Source organism: Artemia franciscana, chromosome 5 (assembly GCF_032884065.1).
Source record: "Artemia franciscana chromosome 5, ASM3288406v1, whole genome shotgun sequence".
Taxonomy (NCBI): domain Eukaryota; kingdom Metazoa; phylum Arthropoda; class Branchiopoda; order Anostraca; family Artemiidae; genus Artemia; species Artemia franciscana.
Window position 1 is genome coordinate 23,435,596 of NC_088867.1, and position 20,688 is coordinate 23,456,283.

The following is a 20,688-nucleotide window of genomic DNA, read 5'->3' on the forward strand; positions in this document are numbered from 1 at the left end:
GGCTCCATTTTTAGAAAACAAAAATTTCGTCTCTCTCTTTTCCTTACACAGTGATGCTGCAAGTTTTCATGCCTTAGACGTAGTTTGGTTTTGTAAGGGGCTTGGAATAAGTTTCGGTTTGCATTGAGCTGGGAGATGGATGCTTTTGCATCGAGTTAATACATAATGGTGCTGTGAAACTCTGCCGGTTGGAAAGACAACCTATGGGAATAGAAATCGAAACTCTAAGTTTGGAAGAAATATAAACACTCTTAAAAAAAATTGTCCCATGCTGACAAAGGTCTGCATACCGCAGGGATCGATCTCTTGATTCTCTGCCTTCGGATGGGAGTGCAATGCACTGTTGTAGAAAATAATTCTATCAAATTTTGGCTTCCAAGAGGAGTTTTACAGAAGACTCCCTCCCTCCCCCGTAAAATATACATTCCAAGGAAATTCCAAGGACAAAAGAAACCATAAAATAAAAGCAATTTTTTTTTCAGTAAGTCTTCCTCCCTAACTTATATCAGACCAAATAGTGACAAATTGTTTTTCAGTAAGATTGAAATCATAGAATTGTGCCAATGATGACGTCAAGAATTCTGAAACGTTGTGCGTTTCAAAACCGGGACACAGCAAATGAACCACCAATTTTTGAAAAAGTGTGAAAATAACAAAACATCATCAACTATGCAATTACTATGACAAAATCAAGAGTTACCTTATTTTTATCAAAGATTTGGAAGTCAAGAAGGGCTTTGATCATGTGCTACTTAAACACAAGAATCGTCAAATCATAGAGCCATGCCGAAGATGAGGTCAGAGACCTTTCAACTTCAAGCAAATTCTGAGCAAAACCTGTAAAATGGAGTATCAATTGTAGTTGGACGGAAAGAGGAGCACTGTATGGTGTTTTCTCTTCTTCTTTTTCTTACAAAACAGTTTTAAGAGTTTCTATCAAAAATGTGGCCGGGATAATACCCTGGGTGGAATGATTCGTCCAAGAAAAATTTACCGGGAGCCAGTGACTCTCCTGGGACCTGGCATTCGGCACGCGGTAGGTTTTTTATATATTTTTGATTCTTTACATAGGTGTTAGCATAATCATCACGTTATTCTTTATTTGTAAGTAATGTGGTGTCAAATCAGTAGTTTCAATTGAATTGAGGAACTCTAGCGTGAATTCAATTTCCCGTTCCTGTCAATGCATCGGTGGAATGATTCGTCCAAGAAAAATTTACCGGGAGCCAGTGACTCTCCTGGGACCTGGCATTCGGCACGCGGTAGGTTTTTTATATATTTTTGATTCTTTACATAGGTGTTAGCATAATCATCACGTTATTCTTTATTTGTAAGTAATGTGGTGTCAAATCAGTAGTTTCAATTGAATTGAGGAACTCTAGCGTGAATTCAATTTCCCGTTCCTGTCAATGCATCAAGGAATCATCCATTTTGTAAGATTTGTTTTCTTCTGGGACTTATTGTGATTCTTAATGTTGCTTGGCTTCTATCTCCAAACAGCTAAAGAAAAAGGCACGGAGCAAGAAAAAAAAATCATATTGAATTGTGAAAAAAATTGTTGCAAAACAAAATTGGCGGTTTGAAGACAAAGCAAAATCGCAATATGTTGAAGGAACGTGTTAGTTTAGCGTGTGTGAGTGGTTAGAAGATAAAGAATAATTACAAATGGAATAAAGGGACGGATTAGTTTAGCGTGTATTAGTCTGTGATTTGTAAACAGGAAGGAGGAACTAATATTTAGTATCCATGAAACGTGCAACATTATACAAGATGACAAATAAATCTGAACAGCTAAAGAACTGCAAATTGAATTGCAAAAGAAAATGTGACTGAAAACTAAAGAATAGCACGGTAATTATGCTGTGCGTTATTTTATATTTCATAAAATTACAATTGAATTAGGAACGTGTTGTTTTAGTTTTTGTAAAGTTTAAGCAGGAAGGAGGAATTGTATTCACGACTGAATTTCTTAGTTCAACCGATATTGCTGATTTGCCGCCCTATGGCTAAAAACTAGAGAATAGAGAGCTGATTATGCCATTTTAGTATGGATGACGCATGCAAACTTACACAAGATGACAACTTGATCTGAACAGCTAAAGAAAAAGGCACGGATCAAGAAACAGAAAAAATCGCACCTGACAAACATTGCAAACGAAAATGTAGCACGACGAAATTTGCGTTAGAAGACAAAGGAAAGTTATAATGGAACGGAAGAGCTTGTTAGTTTAGCGTGCGTAAGCGGTTAGAAGACAAAGCAAAATTACAATGGAATGAAGGAACACGTTAGTTTAGCAGGTGGGAGCCTGTGATCGACAAATAGGAAGGAGGTATTAACATTTAGTATCTATGACACGTGCCAAATTTCACAAAATGACAAATGATCTGGATAGCTAAAGAAAATGGAGTGAAACAAGAAACAGCAACAAATCACATTGACTGTAAGCGAAAATGTGACAAAATTAAGGAATAACACGATAATTAAGCTATTATGCAATTTAGATATTTGATAAAATTACAATTGAATAAAGAACGTGTTATTTCAGTGTCTGTAAAGGATAAGCGAGAACTATGACTTGAATCTAAATTCTTAACTCAGCTGAAATTGCTATGGCCTGAAACTGGTGATTATGCCAATGTAAATTTTAGACATTTCAGAGGCCATTGATATTGGAACAGTCCAATGTCGGAGGTAATGATGCATTGAAATGAAGTACAAACGAGATCTGCTGCTAGAAGACATATGATAGCCACATGCTCGGTGTCGCATGTCTTCTAACTGCGTATGTCTTTCTCTTCGTTTTTCATTTTGAGACTTACAAAAAAAGCATGCCTGGCTCATGGCTCTGAATTTGACAATAAACAGTGATTCGGACGTCCTAGAAAAATTGGCACTGTCCAAAATGCCTTCCGTAATGCAAATATTTTTCGCTCTGGGAAAGTTCTTTGGGAAATATTCAAAAATCAGTTGGCAGGAGGTTTTATTCGGCATACGCGACGAAATAATTTATCTGAAGATATTGCTGCGAAGCGTGCTTATCGCTTTATTGCATCGAAGTTAAATACGATGGCAATAGAAGGCTGAAGTTTTAGTTTTTGGGTGGAACGATACGGCATGAACAGCATCGAGACTTATGAAAATGACCAAAGCTTAGAATTTATAAATTTTAGTGAGTCAGCTGCTACTGGATATAGCATGTATCGGCTTCTGCAAGGAAAGCAGCTTGAAATTATTGACAATATTTTACAGGCTGTCAATGATCCTAAATATGCCTGGAAAAAATGTTTTATCATAGATGGACCAGGTGTTACCGGTAAATATTTGTTTATAAAACCTTGTACCACATTCTGTATGGAAAGAATCAGAAAGTATTGAAAGACATTCTGTATGGAAAGAATCAGAAAGTGAAATGTGTGGCTTATACGAGAATAGCAGAAATTTTATTGCATTGGGACTAACAACACACAAAACCTTTGGCTTGAAAGTTCCACTTTCCTCAGCTTCTTTTGCGATTACATGACCTAGTTCAAGTAAAGCTTTAAAATTAACTCAAGTAGATATTTTCCTACTTGACGAAGCGCCATTCCATCCCTATTGTGGCTTAAAAAAATGGATCAGGTGTTGCGGTCCATTGCAAATCTAAACTTGCCATTTGGTGGGAAAATTTTAGTGGCTGGAGATGACTTCTGACAGTGTTTACTACTTCAATCCCGAAGCAACCGCATTGAAACACTCGATTTGTCAATAAAAAAAAAGAAAGTCATCTTTGGAAATTTTTCAAACATATTTCCTTTGAGAAAAATATGCAGGTTGATTCTGAACATGAAGCATTTGCAAAGTACATCCTTGAACTGGGAAACGAAAATCTTCCTGAAAATCTTTTTAATCAAATCGAATGACCGGAAGACATAATTTCCTTCGGCAATTGAATCTAGGAAATTTTGGAGAATGTTTGTCTGGACTAGGTTTCCATATGATGAAGGATCGAGTTATTTTAGCTTCAATCAACAAGGAAGTTAGTAAAATAAATACAAAAATTTTCGATCGCCTCCCAGGAGAATACAAATCGTATTAAGGTTACGATTCTGTAAAAGATAAAGAAAAAAGGAGGAATTGAATTTACTCCAGAATTCCTCAATTTAGTTGAAACTGTAGAATTACCACCACACGACTTAAAAATTAAGAAAAATACGACAGCTATGCTTTTGCGTAACTTAGATATTTCAGAAGGGATGTTATCCCTTCATTTCAAAACGGATGTGAATTATGCAACAACATAATAAGAGCGAATGTCATTACTGAAAAAAGCAGGAAAAGAAGTTCACATATCTTGACTTACAGCGGGCTCTAGTAAAGGTCAACTTGGATGCGCTGTTCAACGACATCATATTCACTTCGACCCGCATTTGCCATGACTATACATAAGTCGCAAGGGAAAACTTTGGAATTTGTTGGTGTCGACCGTAATACTCCAGTTTTTAATCATGGGATGTTATACGTGGCATTTTCTCGTGTAAAACGACAACATAGTTTAAAACTTCTGCTATCACATGAAAATGAACGAAAAACATATAATGAAGTGTGGAAGGAAGCCCTGACAACTACCAACAAAACGCCTTATTGTTAGAGTGATATTCTTTTTTTAAATTATTTAAACGGTTAATAATTATAATATGCATTACATCATTGACATTTCAGGTCACAAGAACGATCTAAATTGGTCAAAACTTTAAGGAAGAACTTATATTTTCCCCAAGGCGGTTGTAACGAACCTATTTTGCCGTTCTTAGTTGGAAGGGGGGGGGGTTAAACCCCCCTAAGTCCCCCTAGATATTGCCTTGGGTGTAGGAGTAATGTTAATCGTCCTTGTTTTTACTGTCATTTTGTTCAGTATATAAGTTATCTTCAGATATAGTTCATATTTATTTCTATTGCCCATGTGTCTGTCGCCGTTTCAAACTGTCTGCCACTTCCCTTGGATTTTTATGTAGCATTTTTGTTAATAATCTTTATCTTCTTTTGAAGGGACTTGCTTGCATCAAAAGCTGTTCGAGTCAAAGAAGGAATTGATCGACTTTTTTCATTGGTTCCGTACGAGATAATTAATGCCGAAATATGGGACACTGTCATGCCTGAATGGATATCATCTATTGAAGAAATCATTGGAAGTTCAGAAATTGTAGAAATCAAAAATATTTTAGGGTAAGTGTGGGGTTCCCCACAAAGTTATTCAATTTCACTCTATTCGTTTTTTTTTGTGTAATACAAAATCATGGCCTTTTTTTCATCCTTTTGCTAAACTAAGAATCTGTTGAAAAGCTGATTTGAAAAATTTATTGGATTTGCAGAAAGTTAAGTTTGGTACTTAAGTGATGTCTTTGATTAAGAAAGCCACTTGTTTGTTTTTGTGTGAAATCGTGAATTTTCGACTGAAAACCTCTGTTAAGACTTCTATATCTCCGATTGTTTTTTATGTGGAAGTCGGCTGTCTCAACGTACTACTTCTAATGCTGAATGTTTATGTATGTCTTTTTTATCTTCACCCTCCGCCATATCTATCTGAAGGGTCTCTCACTTAAATTTAGAGAATTTGGGCATAAAATTTAATTTTTGAGGTTTCAGACACCCCTTCCTTTTCCACACAAAAATGGTACGCTGGTCCCTCGTAGTAGCTGGTTTGCCACAGAATACCAATGAAACTAAATCGTTGAGGCGTCAGAGGAATCCACTCAGTAAAATCTCAAAGTTAAAATAGTCGAATTCTCAATTTTTTCGAATTGTTTTATTAGTGAAATACTTCTGCTACTAATACAAGTACTACCTCTCACAACTCACCGCAGCACTCCTGAGATCAGCTGCATGAGACCAACACAGCTACACAGCTGCTCCGTCCCAATCTGTTCCAATACTCCCTCTTTGCACCGTCCCAAGAAGTTCCCATTTCCGTCAAAACTCTCTTTATGACGTCCTCCCACTCCATTTTTGGACGACGTACTTTTTGTTTGGCCCTAAATGGTTTGCTGACAAGGACGATCTTTGGAAATTTGTCATCTTTCGTCCGCAGAACGAGTCCCATCCATCTTAGTCTTTCTTTCATTACAACCTTTGAAAGTAGGGCCGAACTCCATTTTTTGTACAGCTTACTGTTTGACATACGGTCTGCCAGTTGGTTGCCCAAAACAATCCATTGACAATTGCTCTGGATTGGTATAATGGTATGTATTAACCTTTTGTTTTCATTGAACAGCATGTAGGTATATACGACAAATTTAGTTGCTCACTTCAACAAATGTGCTGCTACGCGTTAAGTTAAAAAGAATTTGAAAATCTTTATCCTATGTTCGATAGTAGTAGTAGTAGTACTGAGGTTCCTCGATTAGTTTCAGGTAGGTATTCTTTTTCATTTATTTACAGAGCTTCAAAACTTTGGAATAAATTGAGTATAGATATCAAGAAAATAGGTAGTCTTGGCCAGTTTAAGTCTGATTTACGTGTGGAGTTGCTCGGTAGGTATGCTTTTGAAACAGAATAACTAAAATAAATTTTGCATAGGTTATTCATTTGTAATATTTATGTATTTTTTTGTTGTTTTTTTTTTTTTTTGTCTTGGGGTCACGCAAGGTAGTGTATTGTCTATGTTTTGTTTTCGTTTTTTTCGTTGATTTCGGTATATGGTCTCATTCTCCATATTTTCTTATTCTCCATATTGTCTCTTTATTTTCTTTGAATTTAGCACAGCCTCGCAAGTTTCGCTTATGTTGTGCTATTAATTAAGAAATGTTTATTTCTAATAAAATTGTTCTACTACTACTACTACTATTATCTGGTGATAAGTTCTGTTATAAACCTGAAAAATAATCGTTTTCCATCCTTATAAAAATCAATAGACTTTCTTTCTTGTGTCCTCCGAGAGTGTCTTAAAGCATTAAATCCTGTAATATTCCTTGAGTTTCTTTATTCATATAGGGCTTTGATCCCTAAGTACCAAGAACAGTGAAAATAAAATCGGATTATTTTAATTGGCTTAGTGGATAAGTGCACAGCTATATATATATATATATATATATATATATATACTAGCTGTTGTATATATATATATATATATATATATATATATATATATATATATATATATACCAACACCTAGTTGGTGGGGCGCTTCGCGCCCCCCCAAGCCCCCCCCCGCGCGCGTAAGTCGTTACGCGCCATATTAGTTACGCGCCATTGTAGTTGTGTCCCTGTGTCCCACCTGTGAATAGAGATAGATATAAATATATGTTTTTAACTACGTAAAACATGCGAATATACAACATTCTTCGCTGTCCCATTGTCTGTGCATATAAATAGATTGTCAGGTTTACTGACTCTTGAACATGCAACATATAATTGTCCATGGGAAAAACAATCCGTATTCAGATCTATACCTCATTATTCTAATGATGTGTCCCTGTGTTCCGGTCATCATTTATATTCCCTGTGTCCCGGTCGTCATTTGTGTCCCGGTGTCCCAGTTTGTAATTTCTCTTTGAGTGTCCCGGTCGTCATTTATATTCCCTGTGTCCCGGTGTCCTGGTCGTCATTTGTGTCCCGGTGTCCCGGTCTGTAATTTCTATTCGAACAATCCCTGTGTCCCGGTCGTCATTTATATATCTTGCCTGTGCCCCCGGCGTCCCCGTTGTAGCTGTGTCCCTGTGTCCCGGTCGTCACTTATATTCCCTGTGTCCCGGTCGTGATTTGTGTCCGGGTGTCCCAGTCTGTAATTTCTCTTTGAGGTTCCCGGTCGTCACTTATATTCCCTCTGTCTCGGTCGTCATTTGTGTCCCGGTCTGTAATTTCTCTTTGAGTGTTTTTTCTTTTTAGTTTTTTTTTAGTTTTTCACCTTTTTTTTTCAGTTTTCTTTTTCTTCTTTATTTTTCAGCGTCACTATGAAGTACATATCGACGAACCTTTGTTTTTTTAACTTAAATCTGGTAGGCATTGATGACCTTATCCAAGTCAAAATCCCAAACCCAATCATCATCGCTATCATTTTCAGTTTTGATATGTTTTGACTCTCGCTGTCCAGGTGGATTTTCATCTAACTGCGTGGTTTTGCGTTCTTTAGCCGCAAGCCTGTTTTCTTGCTGTTCTTGTGATTCCCCGGCACGCTTTCTTTTCTTACTTTCTCTATCAGCTGCAAGCCTGTTTTCTTGCTGTTCTTGTGATTCCTCGGAACGCTTTCTTTTCTTACTTTCTCTATCAGCAGCAAGTTTTTTAGCATAAACTCTTTGAGCAGCTTCCTCGGCTGTTGCCATTGTAGGTTCTTCAGTCATTTTACAATTAAACATTTTTCCGTGAATAAATGTCTTAAATACAGTTAATGACGTCACCGTCATAGCAAAAATGACGACAACTAACTTCATGACGTCAGTCGACACAGAAACATGACGTCACCTGATCCACAGACAGACAGACAACTTATTTTTATATATATAGAAGATGTAAAAATAAGTTGTCTGTGTGTGTGTGCGTGTGTCTGTCGAGTGACGTCATGTTTGTGTGTCGACTGACGTCATGTTTTTGACTGACGAAATTACAGACTGGGACATCGGGACACAAATGACGACCGGGACACCGGCACATAGGGAATATAAATGACGACCGGGACACTCAAAGAGAAAGCGACCGGGACACAAGGAATGTTCGATTAGCAATCACCATCAACAAAGCACCGGGACACAAATGACGACCGGGACACAGGGAGTATAAATGACGACCAGGACATAAGTAAAAAAAAATAAATAAAAAAACTAAAAAAAAGGTAAAAACTACAAAAGAACTAAAATGAAAAAAGACTAAAAACTTATAAAGAAACTAAAAAAGCTAAAAAAACTAAAAAACTAAAAAATAAAAAAATAAAAAAGGAAAAAATGAAAAATAAAGGAGAAAAACAAAACTAAAAAAAATAAAAATAAAAAAAAACTAAAAAGAAAAAAGAAAAAAAAAGAAAAAAACTAAAAAAAAGTAAAAACAAAAAAAAACTAAAAAGAAAAAAAAGGGGAAAATACAAAAATTTATTTCATCATATACCATTTCAGAAACGAATGTATATAAAGACCGGGACACCGGGATACAAATGACGACCGGGACACAGGGAATATAAATGACGACCGGGACACAGGGACACAACTACAAGGGGACGCCGGGGGGCACAGGGGGATATATAAATGACGACGGGGACACAGGGAATGTTCGATTAGCAATCACCATCAACAAAGCTCAAGGGCAATCATTAGAATCATGAGGTATAACTAAAAAAACTAAAAAAGGTAAAAAACTAAAAACTAAAAAAAAGACCAATTCAAAAACGAATGTATATACAGACCGGGACACCGGGACACAAATGACGACCGGGACACCGGGAAACAAGGAATATAAATGACGCCTGGGACACTCAAAGAGAAATCACAGACTGGGACACCGGGACACAAATGACGACCGGGACACAGGGAATATAAATGACGACCGGGACACAGGGACACAACTACAACGGGGACGCCGGGGGGCACAGGGGGATATATAAATGACGATGGTGACACAGGGAATGGTCGATTAGCAATCACCGTCAACAAAGCTCAAGGGCAATCATTAGAATCATGAGGTATAGATCTGAATACGGATTGTTTTCCCATGGACCATTATATGTTGCATGTTCAAGAGTCGGTAAACCTGACAATCTATTTATATGCCCAGACAATGGGACAGCAAAGAATGTTGTATATTCGCAAGTTTTACGTAGTTAAAAACATATATATATATATATATATATATATATATATATATATATATATATATATATATATATATATATATATATATATATATATATATATATATATATATATATCTATTTATATTCACAGGTGGGACATAGGGACACAACTACAATGGCGCGTAACTAATATGGCGCGTAACGACTTACGCGCGGGGAGGGGGGCTTGGGGGGTTGCGCAAAGTGCCCCCACCAACTAGGTGTTGGGGTGGCGCGAAGCGCCACCCTATCAGCTAGTATATATATATATATATATATATATATATATATATATATATATATATATATATATATATATATATATATATATATATATATATATATATATATATATATATATATATATATATATATATATATATATATATGAAAAGAGAAATCACCAATGCCACAGCACAAACACAAAAAAAAAAAAAAAAAAAAAAAAAAAAAAAAAAAAAAAAAAAAAAAAAAAAAAAAAAAAAAAAAAAAAAAAGAGACAGAAGGAGAAAAGGAAGACTGTTTTCCTAAATTAGTGATTAATATAGACCAGCACTTAAATGAGGCCTTAACCCTACTCATCCATACAATCACATAGGTCAAACAGCATAGCCAGACACAATCAACCATAAAGAATAATCCATGGACAGGCAGTCATGTCGTCAATAAGTATAAGTCGTCATTTACCAAACAATAGAAAAAATAATATAGACAAATAATTCAGAGGCAACACCCAACATAAGGGCTCATCAGGAGAATACACTGGCCTATATAGGGTTTCGCCACTCTAAATTCTCTACCCAGCACAGTGTTGTGGCTACCACAGAATATCCATGGCATCCCCGCGTCAGGTATCACCCCCAAAATACATGCCTATGAAAAAAAAAACAGCAAATGTAAAACAACCAAGTAAAACCAAAAACAAGCTTATCCTGTTAATATATCCCTCCTTTTAGCAACAATAGGTAAACTAAATATTATAAATTTTACCAAATCACAAATATTAACACATTGCAAAAAACCTGAATGAACTAAACAATTATAGAATTCATCTTTACCATGTGGCTATTTTTTTAGAAAATCCGCTCAATTAGAAACACAATTCAAAATAAATGGCGCTGTGACAACATTTCTCGAACCTCCGAAATTAGTTAAAAATTTCTTTAAGTATTTCTAGATAATTCTTTTGATATTTATTTAAAAGTTCGTTATAATGAAAACTAAATTTTTTAAAATTGCCAAGTTAATTTATTTGCAGAAAAACCTCTTGATATCAATTTTTGGCTTAAGATTTTACATCTATTTTTAAAATCAATATAATTACTACAAATCCTTGCATAACGAAGTAACTGTGAGAAAAACGCTGAATATGTGATATTTGAGTGTATATTACTTTCAGGGAATGGGAAACTAATCACTTCAAAATCAAAATCATCCGTTTTATTATACATTTTAAAACTTAATTTATTATTATCACAAATATTAATATTTAAATCTAAGAAATGATCTTCATGACCAGCGCCATGACTAGGCTCAAGAATAAGCTCTGATGGATATATATTTTTAGAAATATCAATGAAATCCTTACAATTTAAGACCAAAATATCATCTAAATATCTTTTATTATTTGACAAAGCATGTTTTAAATTAATTGGATTATTCTTATCCATCATATATTTATATTCTAGTTGACTTATAAACAAGTCAGCTATAAACGGGCTGGCATTCCCCCCCATGGGAATTCCCATAATTTGCTTGTACAAATCACCCCCAAATCTTATATAAGTATTGTATAAAACAAATTCCAATAACTCAAAAATCATATCCAAGCTGTAACATCTCAAGTTAACTGTAGTATTAAAGCAGTTTGTCCATATAGCTTTTTTATTATAAATGTCTATTTTTAAGAACCTTTTACTAGATAAGAGGAAAGATTTCTTTATAACAGTTTTTAAATTATCAAACACTAAATTAAGTGATAAATTAGTATACATTGTCGCAAAATCGAAAGGATCAATTCTTTTAGCTGAAACCATTGTTAAAGAATCTATCACCTGCAGTGAATTATTAACACTCCAATATGGATTAAAATTCGAAAATTTTTTAATACCAGAACAATAGGTTTTAAGTTTATTTACAATTTCCTTTAAAATTAAAGAGAGGTCAGTAGCAGCAATGCGGGTTGGACATTTAGCTGCTCCAGCAATAAACCGTGGTTTAGGGGGATTCTTATGAAATTTTACAGTCCAATATAGGAAAGGGAACTTTTTATCATTGTCATTTATTTTAATATTAAAATTTTTAAAAAGTATTTCTTCAGTCTTTTCAATTAAATTCTCATCCTCTATATTTACCTTTTCGTAAACATTAGTTGTGCATAACTCCCTTTTTAAGATATCACAATACAGCTTCTGACAAATTATGGCAAAATTATTATTAGCTTTATCCACTGGCACAATTACAAATTCATTCTTTAGATTAGCAATTGCTTGTTTAATCTTCGCATTATAAAATAATGATTTAGTGTTACTATTTTTTAAGCTAGAATATATTTTATTTCTTACTCTACTAATAATTAAATTCTTCCAACTTTGAAAACTCTCTTTATTTTTATTCTCTTTCTTACACCACTTATCAATAAATAAATCAAAATCATTTTCCAAGCCATCAAGAACACTCGATGGTTTCAAATGATGAGAAAGACGGAAATTAGCCCCTTTATTCATTATAATTTGAAGATCATCTTGCTTTATTATTGACAAGTCCCCTGTTACAACATGTTTGTAAGTAGGATTTACAAATGGGCCAAGTTGCTTACAATTACAAACCGGTTTCCAATTTATATCACTATCTAGTTTTTTTAGTATTAAATTATAATTAAAAATAATTTGCCCAATAGTTTTTGAAAATTTATAAGTTAAAACTGGACTATCATTATAATTTAAATTACTAGGAAGGGCCTGTTTCACATGCCGCTGATTTAAAATTTCTGGTTAATTAATATCTTCAATCTGCTTACAAGTAAAATTAATAGGTAAATATAATCTGTTATCCTTATTACTAATCTTATCGAACTTTTTCTTTTTTAAAATAAATTTCGTTTTAGTTAGAATGCAAATTGTATCACATATTACTTTAAAATTATAATCAAGAGCTGTATTATTCTTAACAATCCAGAAAAGTTTGATTAAATTCCTCTTGGATAAATTATTTAGACACTTTATTACAGAAATCATACCCCTAGATTCAAGTAGCTGGCATAGATCTATAGAAAGCGTATGTATATCTAATTCATTTTTTCTATTATTTTTCCTATGTCCTCTCGATCGTTTTTTACGTTTAGTAGGACAAGTAAAAGAAGGATGGTCCATAAAACCATCAATACATTTAACAACAACATGAGACATGTCACCATATTTTGCTATAATTCTGTCTAAATTTTTTAGTACTACTAAGAAAAGCCGCATTACGAATCGAGTTAAAATTTAATGGTTTCTTTTGTTCTAACATCCACTATTCTTGTAGTGGTGTTTTTAAGCTACTTTCAGGTTGAATTTTTCATTGTTGAGACTAAAAAAAAACTTCAAAACCACCGCGAAAAAACAGTATATTAATCGTCACCTTCGAGTTTCCAGGACGTTTTTATACTTTGTAATGCACAAGAAACATGGTTCATGTACTAGATTCACATATTCAAATTCAAGAAACGAGAATAAAGCAGGAAAATTTTCTAAAAAAAAAAGAAAGAAACAAAAATGAAGATCCAAAATACTTTTAAAGGCTGACCTAAAACTTAAATGTGATGTAACAAACTCGGAGTGAAAAATATTTTATTTGAATGACATATTTTAAGCTTCATTTAACAAGGGAAGGTCATTTTTATTCCTCATTATTTTTATAGGAAGATGTTTGACGCAGATATGAGTCCACTTGGATTCGAGCCACATCAATTATATGGATTTATAACTAGGAAACTAACTAGCAGTAGTACAAGTGAACAGGAAACAGGACTGCGTTGGCTAAAAGTACGTCTTAAATTTACTGGTTTTGAAGAAATATTTTTGCAATTAGTCAACTGTCAAATGAATTATGTTATACATTGACACAATCCAAATGTGATTCTGAGTCAAACGACAAATTCTAAGGGTTTCTACCCACGCTTTTGGGCCAAACCTTATTTAACTCTACCTATGAATTTTTATATATATCTAGATAGGAGCTTCAAACTTTTACTTTTGGGTTCTTTGCTGTACTGAAGTTGAAAGTGTTATTTTCATTCAAAGGGTGCACCTTTTGTTTGGTGTTTCCCCTTGTAGCAAAAATGCTTAAATTTTCATATTCTAATAACCTGCAAAGTTAATGTTAAAGCCGATGAAGTTTACGTATTTGGAATCAGGATGAACATAAACGTTTTTGTTAATGAAGTGCTGCTCAATGCATGTGGTTATTATCGATGAAGGTCACTGGTAGTATGATAAAGGCGATAGGGTTAATTGATTTTAGCACTAAACTGAAAGCGATCAGATGTGCAAGCTATCCTGACAGCAAAAGACGTATCTAAAATTTTGTTATAGGGAGGGGGCTAAAAAAAGACTACAAAAACGCAATAAAAAGTTGTTTACATGTAATTTGTTTCTTTCTACGACTTGGACAAAAATTTCGGGGGAAGATTCAAACTGGGCACCGCTCCACGCCCCTCTGAATACGTCCTACTGACAAATAGATAATATTTTTAATCTGGGCAATTTTGGTGGAATAGCCAAACATTCTCTACATGTACTTTTTCAACCACATTAGTGCACCTCAAAGCAGTATTTTTTGGCAAGGTAATGACCATGAAGCATGTCCTGTATTTTCTGTTATGTCTGAGAACTCTGTGTGTTTTGTGTCACTTTTATGGGTGTAACTTGTCAAGTTCTGACATTTGAGGGGCGAAATTGACGACTGTAAACTGGCATGCTAGTGATGGTTCATGACATAAAAAAAAAAATCGTAAAAACGAATTCATTAATATGAATTCAGTTGTCATGCCAATGATAATTGGTGAGACTAGTTTATTAACTATAATCCATGGACAAAAGTAAACTTATTGTTTGCAAGGCCATGATTCACCTCAGTTTGAACGTTCTTTGTTTAAATTGTTATTTTTCAACTCTTTATGTAAATAAGGTTAAATCTTTTGTTACGTTATAGCTATAATTTGTATTGAAGTAAAACATGTCCTGTAAAAATTTAAATCTGACCTCAGATTTTAGTTAGGCTTGTATTACTACTACTACTAGTATTAACAACTCACTGCAGCTTGAATCTATCTGAGGCCAACTCAGCCGATGACCCTCTTTCTCCATCCCAATCTGTTCAAAGCCTCTCTTTTTACACCCCTTTTTCCCCATAAAATTCCTATCTCCCTTAAATCTTTCCCTATAAACTTCCAAAATGATTATGTTTTTTAAAGATGAGTAAAGTTCAACCAAATAAGCATTTAAGTATTAAGATTTGTCGCTGAGAGAAGTTTAAGACCCGCTGCACTATAGTTTGTTACCTCTGGTTTTGCACGAAAGTAATTAAATTAATCAAATTATAGGCTGCCCGGTCATTAGAAAATCTTGAACCGGAAGACAAATAGAGGTATCATTTCAAGAATTCCTCAGGCTTGATGAAAATTTTTCATATGCCTAATAAATTTATTCGAATGCTTAGCCTTTTAGGACAATTTATTATAAAGACAATTTATGTTTTGTAACCTTTGAGGATATTTTCAATTTGTATACGACTTAGCCTCATCGAAGGGCATGTTTATTAGAATATACAAAGAGTATGGAAGTCTTATAACAGTGGTACTAATGCTAGTGTCGAAAAGAAAAATCGCCAACGCCAGCTAGTATTTCCTCTTTTTTTATCCTAAACCATTGCATATTTATCTTCCTGTTACTTTGAAATGTAAGGGGTGGGATTGGGCTGTAGACTGAGAAAGAGGAATTTTTTTTCACCAGTGAACCTTGCAATGTAAAACCTACTAGCCTACTTAGCATGCCATTAATTTCGCCCGCTATCCGAAACCTACATTTTGAATACTGGATAAGTTATATCGGTTATCTATTTTCTCTGATATTTCTGGCTTTTTAAGTTTTTTTTTTTTTGCTCATACTCAGTGGAGTTGCATGACACTACTCTGTGTTTGACGCTAGTTGTTTTTAATTCCTGTCTTTTCATTTGAATCTTCGTAGATCCATCTCTTATAAGTTTTTCATTCTCCCTTGGAATATTTGAAAAGGATACTGCTTGTTATTATTTTGATTTTACGCTGGACCTTATAACCTCCTATTGTTTTATATATTTTTTGACACATGATCCTAACGCTCCCTGACAGTTTATTGGGTGAGGAAAAAATATTTTAGCTTGAGGCGCTGGACATGTAGCCTTTTTCAAAAAAAAATAAAACGAAAAAAATATCTTAAAGGCTAATCAGAAAACAAACATAAAAATATTAGTTCTATTTTTGAGCAGTAACCCTGTTCTATAATCCAGTTTCACAAATGGCTTTTCTGTTTAAGTAAATGTAGATTTTATTCTGAATAAGAAATTAGATTCTTGTTCATTAATTTTAATTTTTATTCTATAACTTAATGTCCCTGAGTATTCAAAGGGGTAAGTATGGCCAGTACATGACTTGCATCCGCATCTTCTTTCGCTGATGGAAAACAAATCAAATTTCGGCAATATCGATTTTTCTAATTGTCTTGTACTGCCACATATTTATTTGTCACTTCGAAGAGATGTGGATTTAAAAATAGATAGAATGACTCACGTGCTGCTGAAAATTCTTGCCGGTTGTCCACCATGAATTGTAGCAATTCAGTATCTCTGAAACCAAGGCCTGGACCAGGCCTTGTTATTTTTCAACTCTTTATGTAAATAAGGTTAAATCTTTTGTTACGTTATAGCTATAATTTGTATTGAAGTAAAACATGTCCTGTAAAAATTTAAATCTGACCTCAGATTTTAGTTAGGCTTGTATTACTACTACTACTAGTATTAACAACTCACTGCAGCTTGAATCTATCTGAGGCCAACTCAGCCGATGACCCTCTTTCTCCATCCCAATCTGTTCAAAGCCTCTCTTTTTACACCCCTTTTTCCCCATAAAATTCCTATCTCCCTTAAATCTTTCCCTATAAACTTCCAAAATGATTATGTTTTTTAAAGATGAGTAAAGTTCAAACAAATAAGCATTTAAGTATTAAGATTTGTCGCTGAGAGAAGTTTAAGACCCGCTGCACTATAGTTTGTTACCTCTGGTTTTGCACGAAAGTAATTAAATTAATCAAATTATAGGCTGCCCGGTCATTAGAAAATCTTGAACCGGAAGACAAATAGAGGTATCATTTCAAGAATTCCTCAGGCTTGATGAAAATTTTTCATATGCCTAATAAATTTATTCGAATGCTTAGCCTTTTAGGACAATTTATTATAAAGACAATTTATGTTTTGTAACCTTTGAGGATATTTTCAATTTGTATACGACTTAGCCTCATCGAAGGGCATGTTTATTAGAATATACAAAGAGTATGGAAGTCTTATAACAGTGGTACTAATGCTAGTGTCGAAAAGAAAAATCGCTTGTTATTATTTTGATTTTACGCTGGACCTTATAACCTCCTATTGTTTTATATATTTTTTGACACATGATCCTAACGCTCCCTGACAGTTTATTGGGTGAGGAAAAAATATTTTAGCTTGAGGCGCTGGACATGTAGCCTTTTTCAAAAAAAAATAAAACGAAAAAAATATCTTAAAGGCTAATCAGAAAACAAACATAAAAATATTAGTTCTATTTTTGAGCAGTAACCCTGTTCTATAATCCAGTTTCACAAATGGCTTTTCTGTTTAAGTAAATGTAGATTTTATTCTGAATAAGAAATTAGATTCTTGTTCATTAATTTTAATTTTTATTCTATAACTTAATGTCCCTGAGTATTCAAAGGGGTAAGTATGGCCAGTACATGACTTGCATCCGCATCTTCTTTCGCTGATGGAAAACAAATCAAATTTCGGCAATATCGATTTTTCTAATTGTCTTGTACTGCCACATATTTATTTGTCACTTCGAAGAGATGTGGATTTAAAAATAGATAGAATGACTCACGTGCTGCTGAAAATTCTTGCCGGTTGTCCACCATGAATTGTAGCAATTCAGTATCTCTGAAACCAAGGCCTGGACCAGAGAAACTATCTTTATAATGTTTGTTGGCATAAGGGGTGTATTTGGCCATTTTAGTGCTTCTCATATATTACCATATCATGCTTTACAGTGGAGAGTATGATTTTGTTTTATTTTTTAAAAGTGTTTGAATCGCGTTGTTTCTCTCAAATGACAATAAATTTATTTTCTTTTTGTTTCACGAAGGCATCCATATCTAAATTTAATTGATTACTGTAATAGCTTACTTTTATGCGGTAATGAAAATCTTGAAAACATTTTCCCTATTGTCTCTACTTTGTATTTGTTTGTTATAGAAAGGCAGTGTGGTCTTCGTCGCTATTTTTAACTTCTTGTCTGCTTTTTATGCGATACTTCAAGTTTGGCTAGGGAGATACAGTTTAGGGAGGTAGTGCAGTTCAGAAGTTTATGTTTGGCTTCTATTCTTCTTATTGTGTGATGCTTCAAGTTTAGCTTAGGGAGATGCAGTTTAGGGAGGTAGTGCAGTTTATATTTGACTTCTAATCTGCTTATTGTGCGATACTTCAAGTTTAGCTTAGGGAGATGCAGTTTAGGGAGGTAGTGCAGTTTAGGAGTTTATATTTGACTTCTAATCTGCTTATTGTGCGATACTTCAAGTTTAGCTTAGGGAGATGCAGTTTAGGGAGGTAGTGCAGTTTAGGAGTTTATATTTGACTTCTAATCTGCTTATTGTGCGGTACTTCAAGTTTGGCTTAAGGAGATGCAGCTTAGGGATATAATGCAGTTTAGAAGTTTAGGTGATGCAGTTTCTTTGGAGTTGCTATCAAGAAAAACACATCTAAATGTATAGTTTTAAGTATTCACTCAATTGAAAATTAGTAAAAACGGTAAATAACTTTTGAAATTTAGTTGGAAATTCAGTAAAAATGTTAATAGTGTTGAAAATCTAAATGTATAATTTTAGATATTCACTCAGTTGAAAATTGAGTAAAAACGTTAAACATCTTAAAAAGCGTATCTTAATGTATAATTTTAAGGGTTCTAGGCGTTTATCACCACCACTCCTGACGTTTACCCCCCCCCCCCCCCTCCGTGGAATATACCCCTCCGCCCGCAAAATACCTCCTTACCTGAGGAAAATACCCCCCCCCTCCTGTTTGATACATGTATATTATACGCCACCCACTCAAGTTTACGCTGTGAAAAATAGAGAACAAACTGGTTTCTCCGTTAATTTCTTTCAGCTTAGCATGAGACAAGACAAAGACAAGTGACAGAATAGATGGAAAATATTTAATTTGGGCTATATATTTGCATATAAGGGGAGGGGTATAGTATTTGGACAACTTGAAGTCAAAAAACAATTCTTAGTTCATAATATGCAGAGTAATATGCCTAACACATTTTGTATGCAGACCCACTATACTTTATTGTCAGAGTCAACGCCATAGCGTTGCCTATAGTATAGGCCTTACGGCTGCAGTGTTTTATTATTCTTTTTTTCCCAGAGGCAGTTTGTATTGAATTGGTCGTCGTATAAACTTCAAAGGGAGCTAATTCGATTGGGAATTGATATTTCTAGTACCCTTTTAAAGAGTTAAAAGTGATCGGAGGGCAACAAACCCCCCCCATGCTTTTTTCTCAACTCAAATACATCCGATACAAATTTTGAGGTAGCCATTCTATTAAAAATAGTTCAAAGATCCTATAACAAAAACTTCGAGGTCAACAAAACCTCCCAAGGCCCAGGGGCAAGCGTTGTAAGTTATGCCCTTTGGTCAAATAGGGTTCTTATAGAAGGAATACTCGTATAAACTTAAGAGAGAGCTCATTTGATTGGAAATTAAAAGTACTAGTTCATATTTTATTTTATTCCCAAATAAATTCGATAAAAATTTTCAGATACCCATTTTTTAAATATAGTTCAAAGATCATATAAGAAAAAGTCCGGTGTCGACACAACCTCCTTGGGCCCCGGGGCAGGCGTTGTAAGTTACGCCCTGGTGGTATATATGGTTCTTACGCAAGGGATGCTCGTATAAACTTCAGAGAGGACTCATCTGATTGGAAACTGAAAGTAAGAGTCAAAAGTCTTCGGAGGGCATCTAGCCCCCACACGCCCTTTTTTTCTCAAATACATGAGATAAAATTTGAGGTAGCCATTTTGTTAAAAATAGTTTAAAGATCTTGCAACAAAAATTTTGAGGTTGACACAATCCGTCAGGGCCCGAGGACAGGCTTTGTAAGTCATTCCCTCGGGGCAAATATGGTTCTTATAGAAGGGATACTTGTATAAACTTCAGAGAGGGCTTATTTGATTGGAAATCAAAAGTTATAGTTCACTTTTGCAATCTCAAAAGAGATTGGAGGGCAACTAGCCCCCCCCTCGCCCTTTTTTCACCAAATGCATGAGATAAGAATTTGATATAGCAATCTTGTTAAAAATAGTTCAGTGGTTATACAACTAAGTTTCCAGTGTCCGCAAAGCCCCAGAGGGCCCGGGGGCAGGCGTTGTAAGGTATGCTCTGGAGCCTATAAGGTTTTTAGGTAAAGGATGCTCGTATAAACGTCAGAGACGGCTCATTTGGTTGGAAATTGAAAGTTGTAGTTAACTTTTAATAGTCAAAAGTGATCGGAGGGCAGCTAGCCTTCCCCCCCCCCCATGCCATTTTTCCCCCAAATGCATCAGATAAAAATTTTGAGATAGCCATTTTA

The 20,688-nt window shown here is 34.6% G+C and overlaps 1 protein-coding gene across 1 annotated transcript in view; it reads left to right on the plus strand.

The window, feature by feature from the left end:
• The window catches only part of LOC136027128 (protein unc-79 homolog), a gene marked incomplete in the record, with an annotated part of 218,865 nt that overhangs the window by 67,233 nt on the left and 130,944 nt on the right, over nucleotides 1-20,688 (plus strand). Inside the window, 2 exon segments of the mRNA XM_065704088.1 lie at nucleotides 5,027-5,203; nucleotides 13,693-13,816. Of these exon segments, the coding sequence (XP_065560160.1) occupies nucleotides 5,027-5,203; nucleotides 13,693-13,816 (301 nt within the window).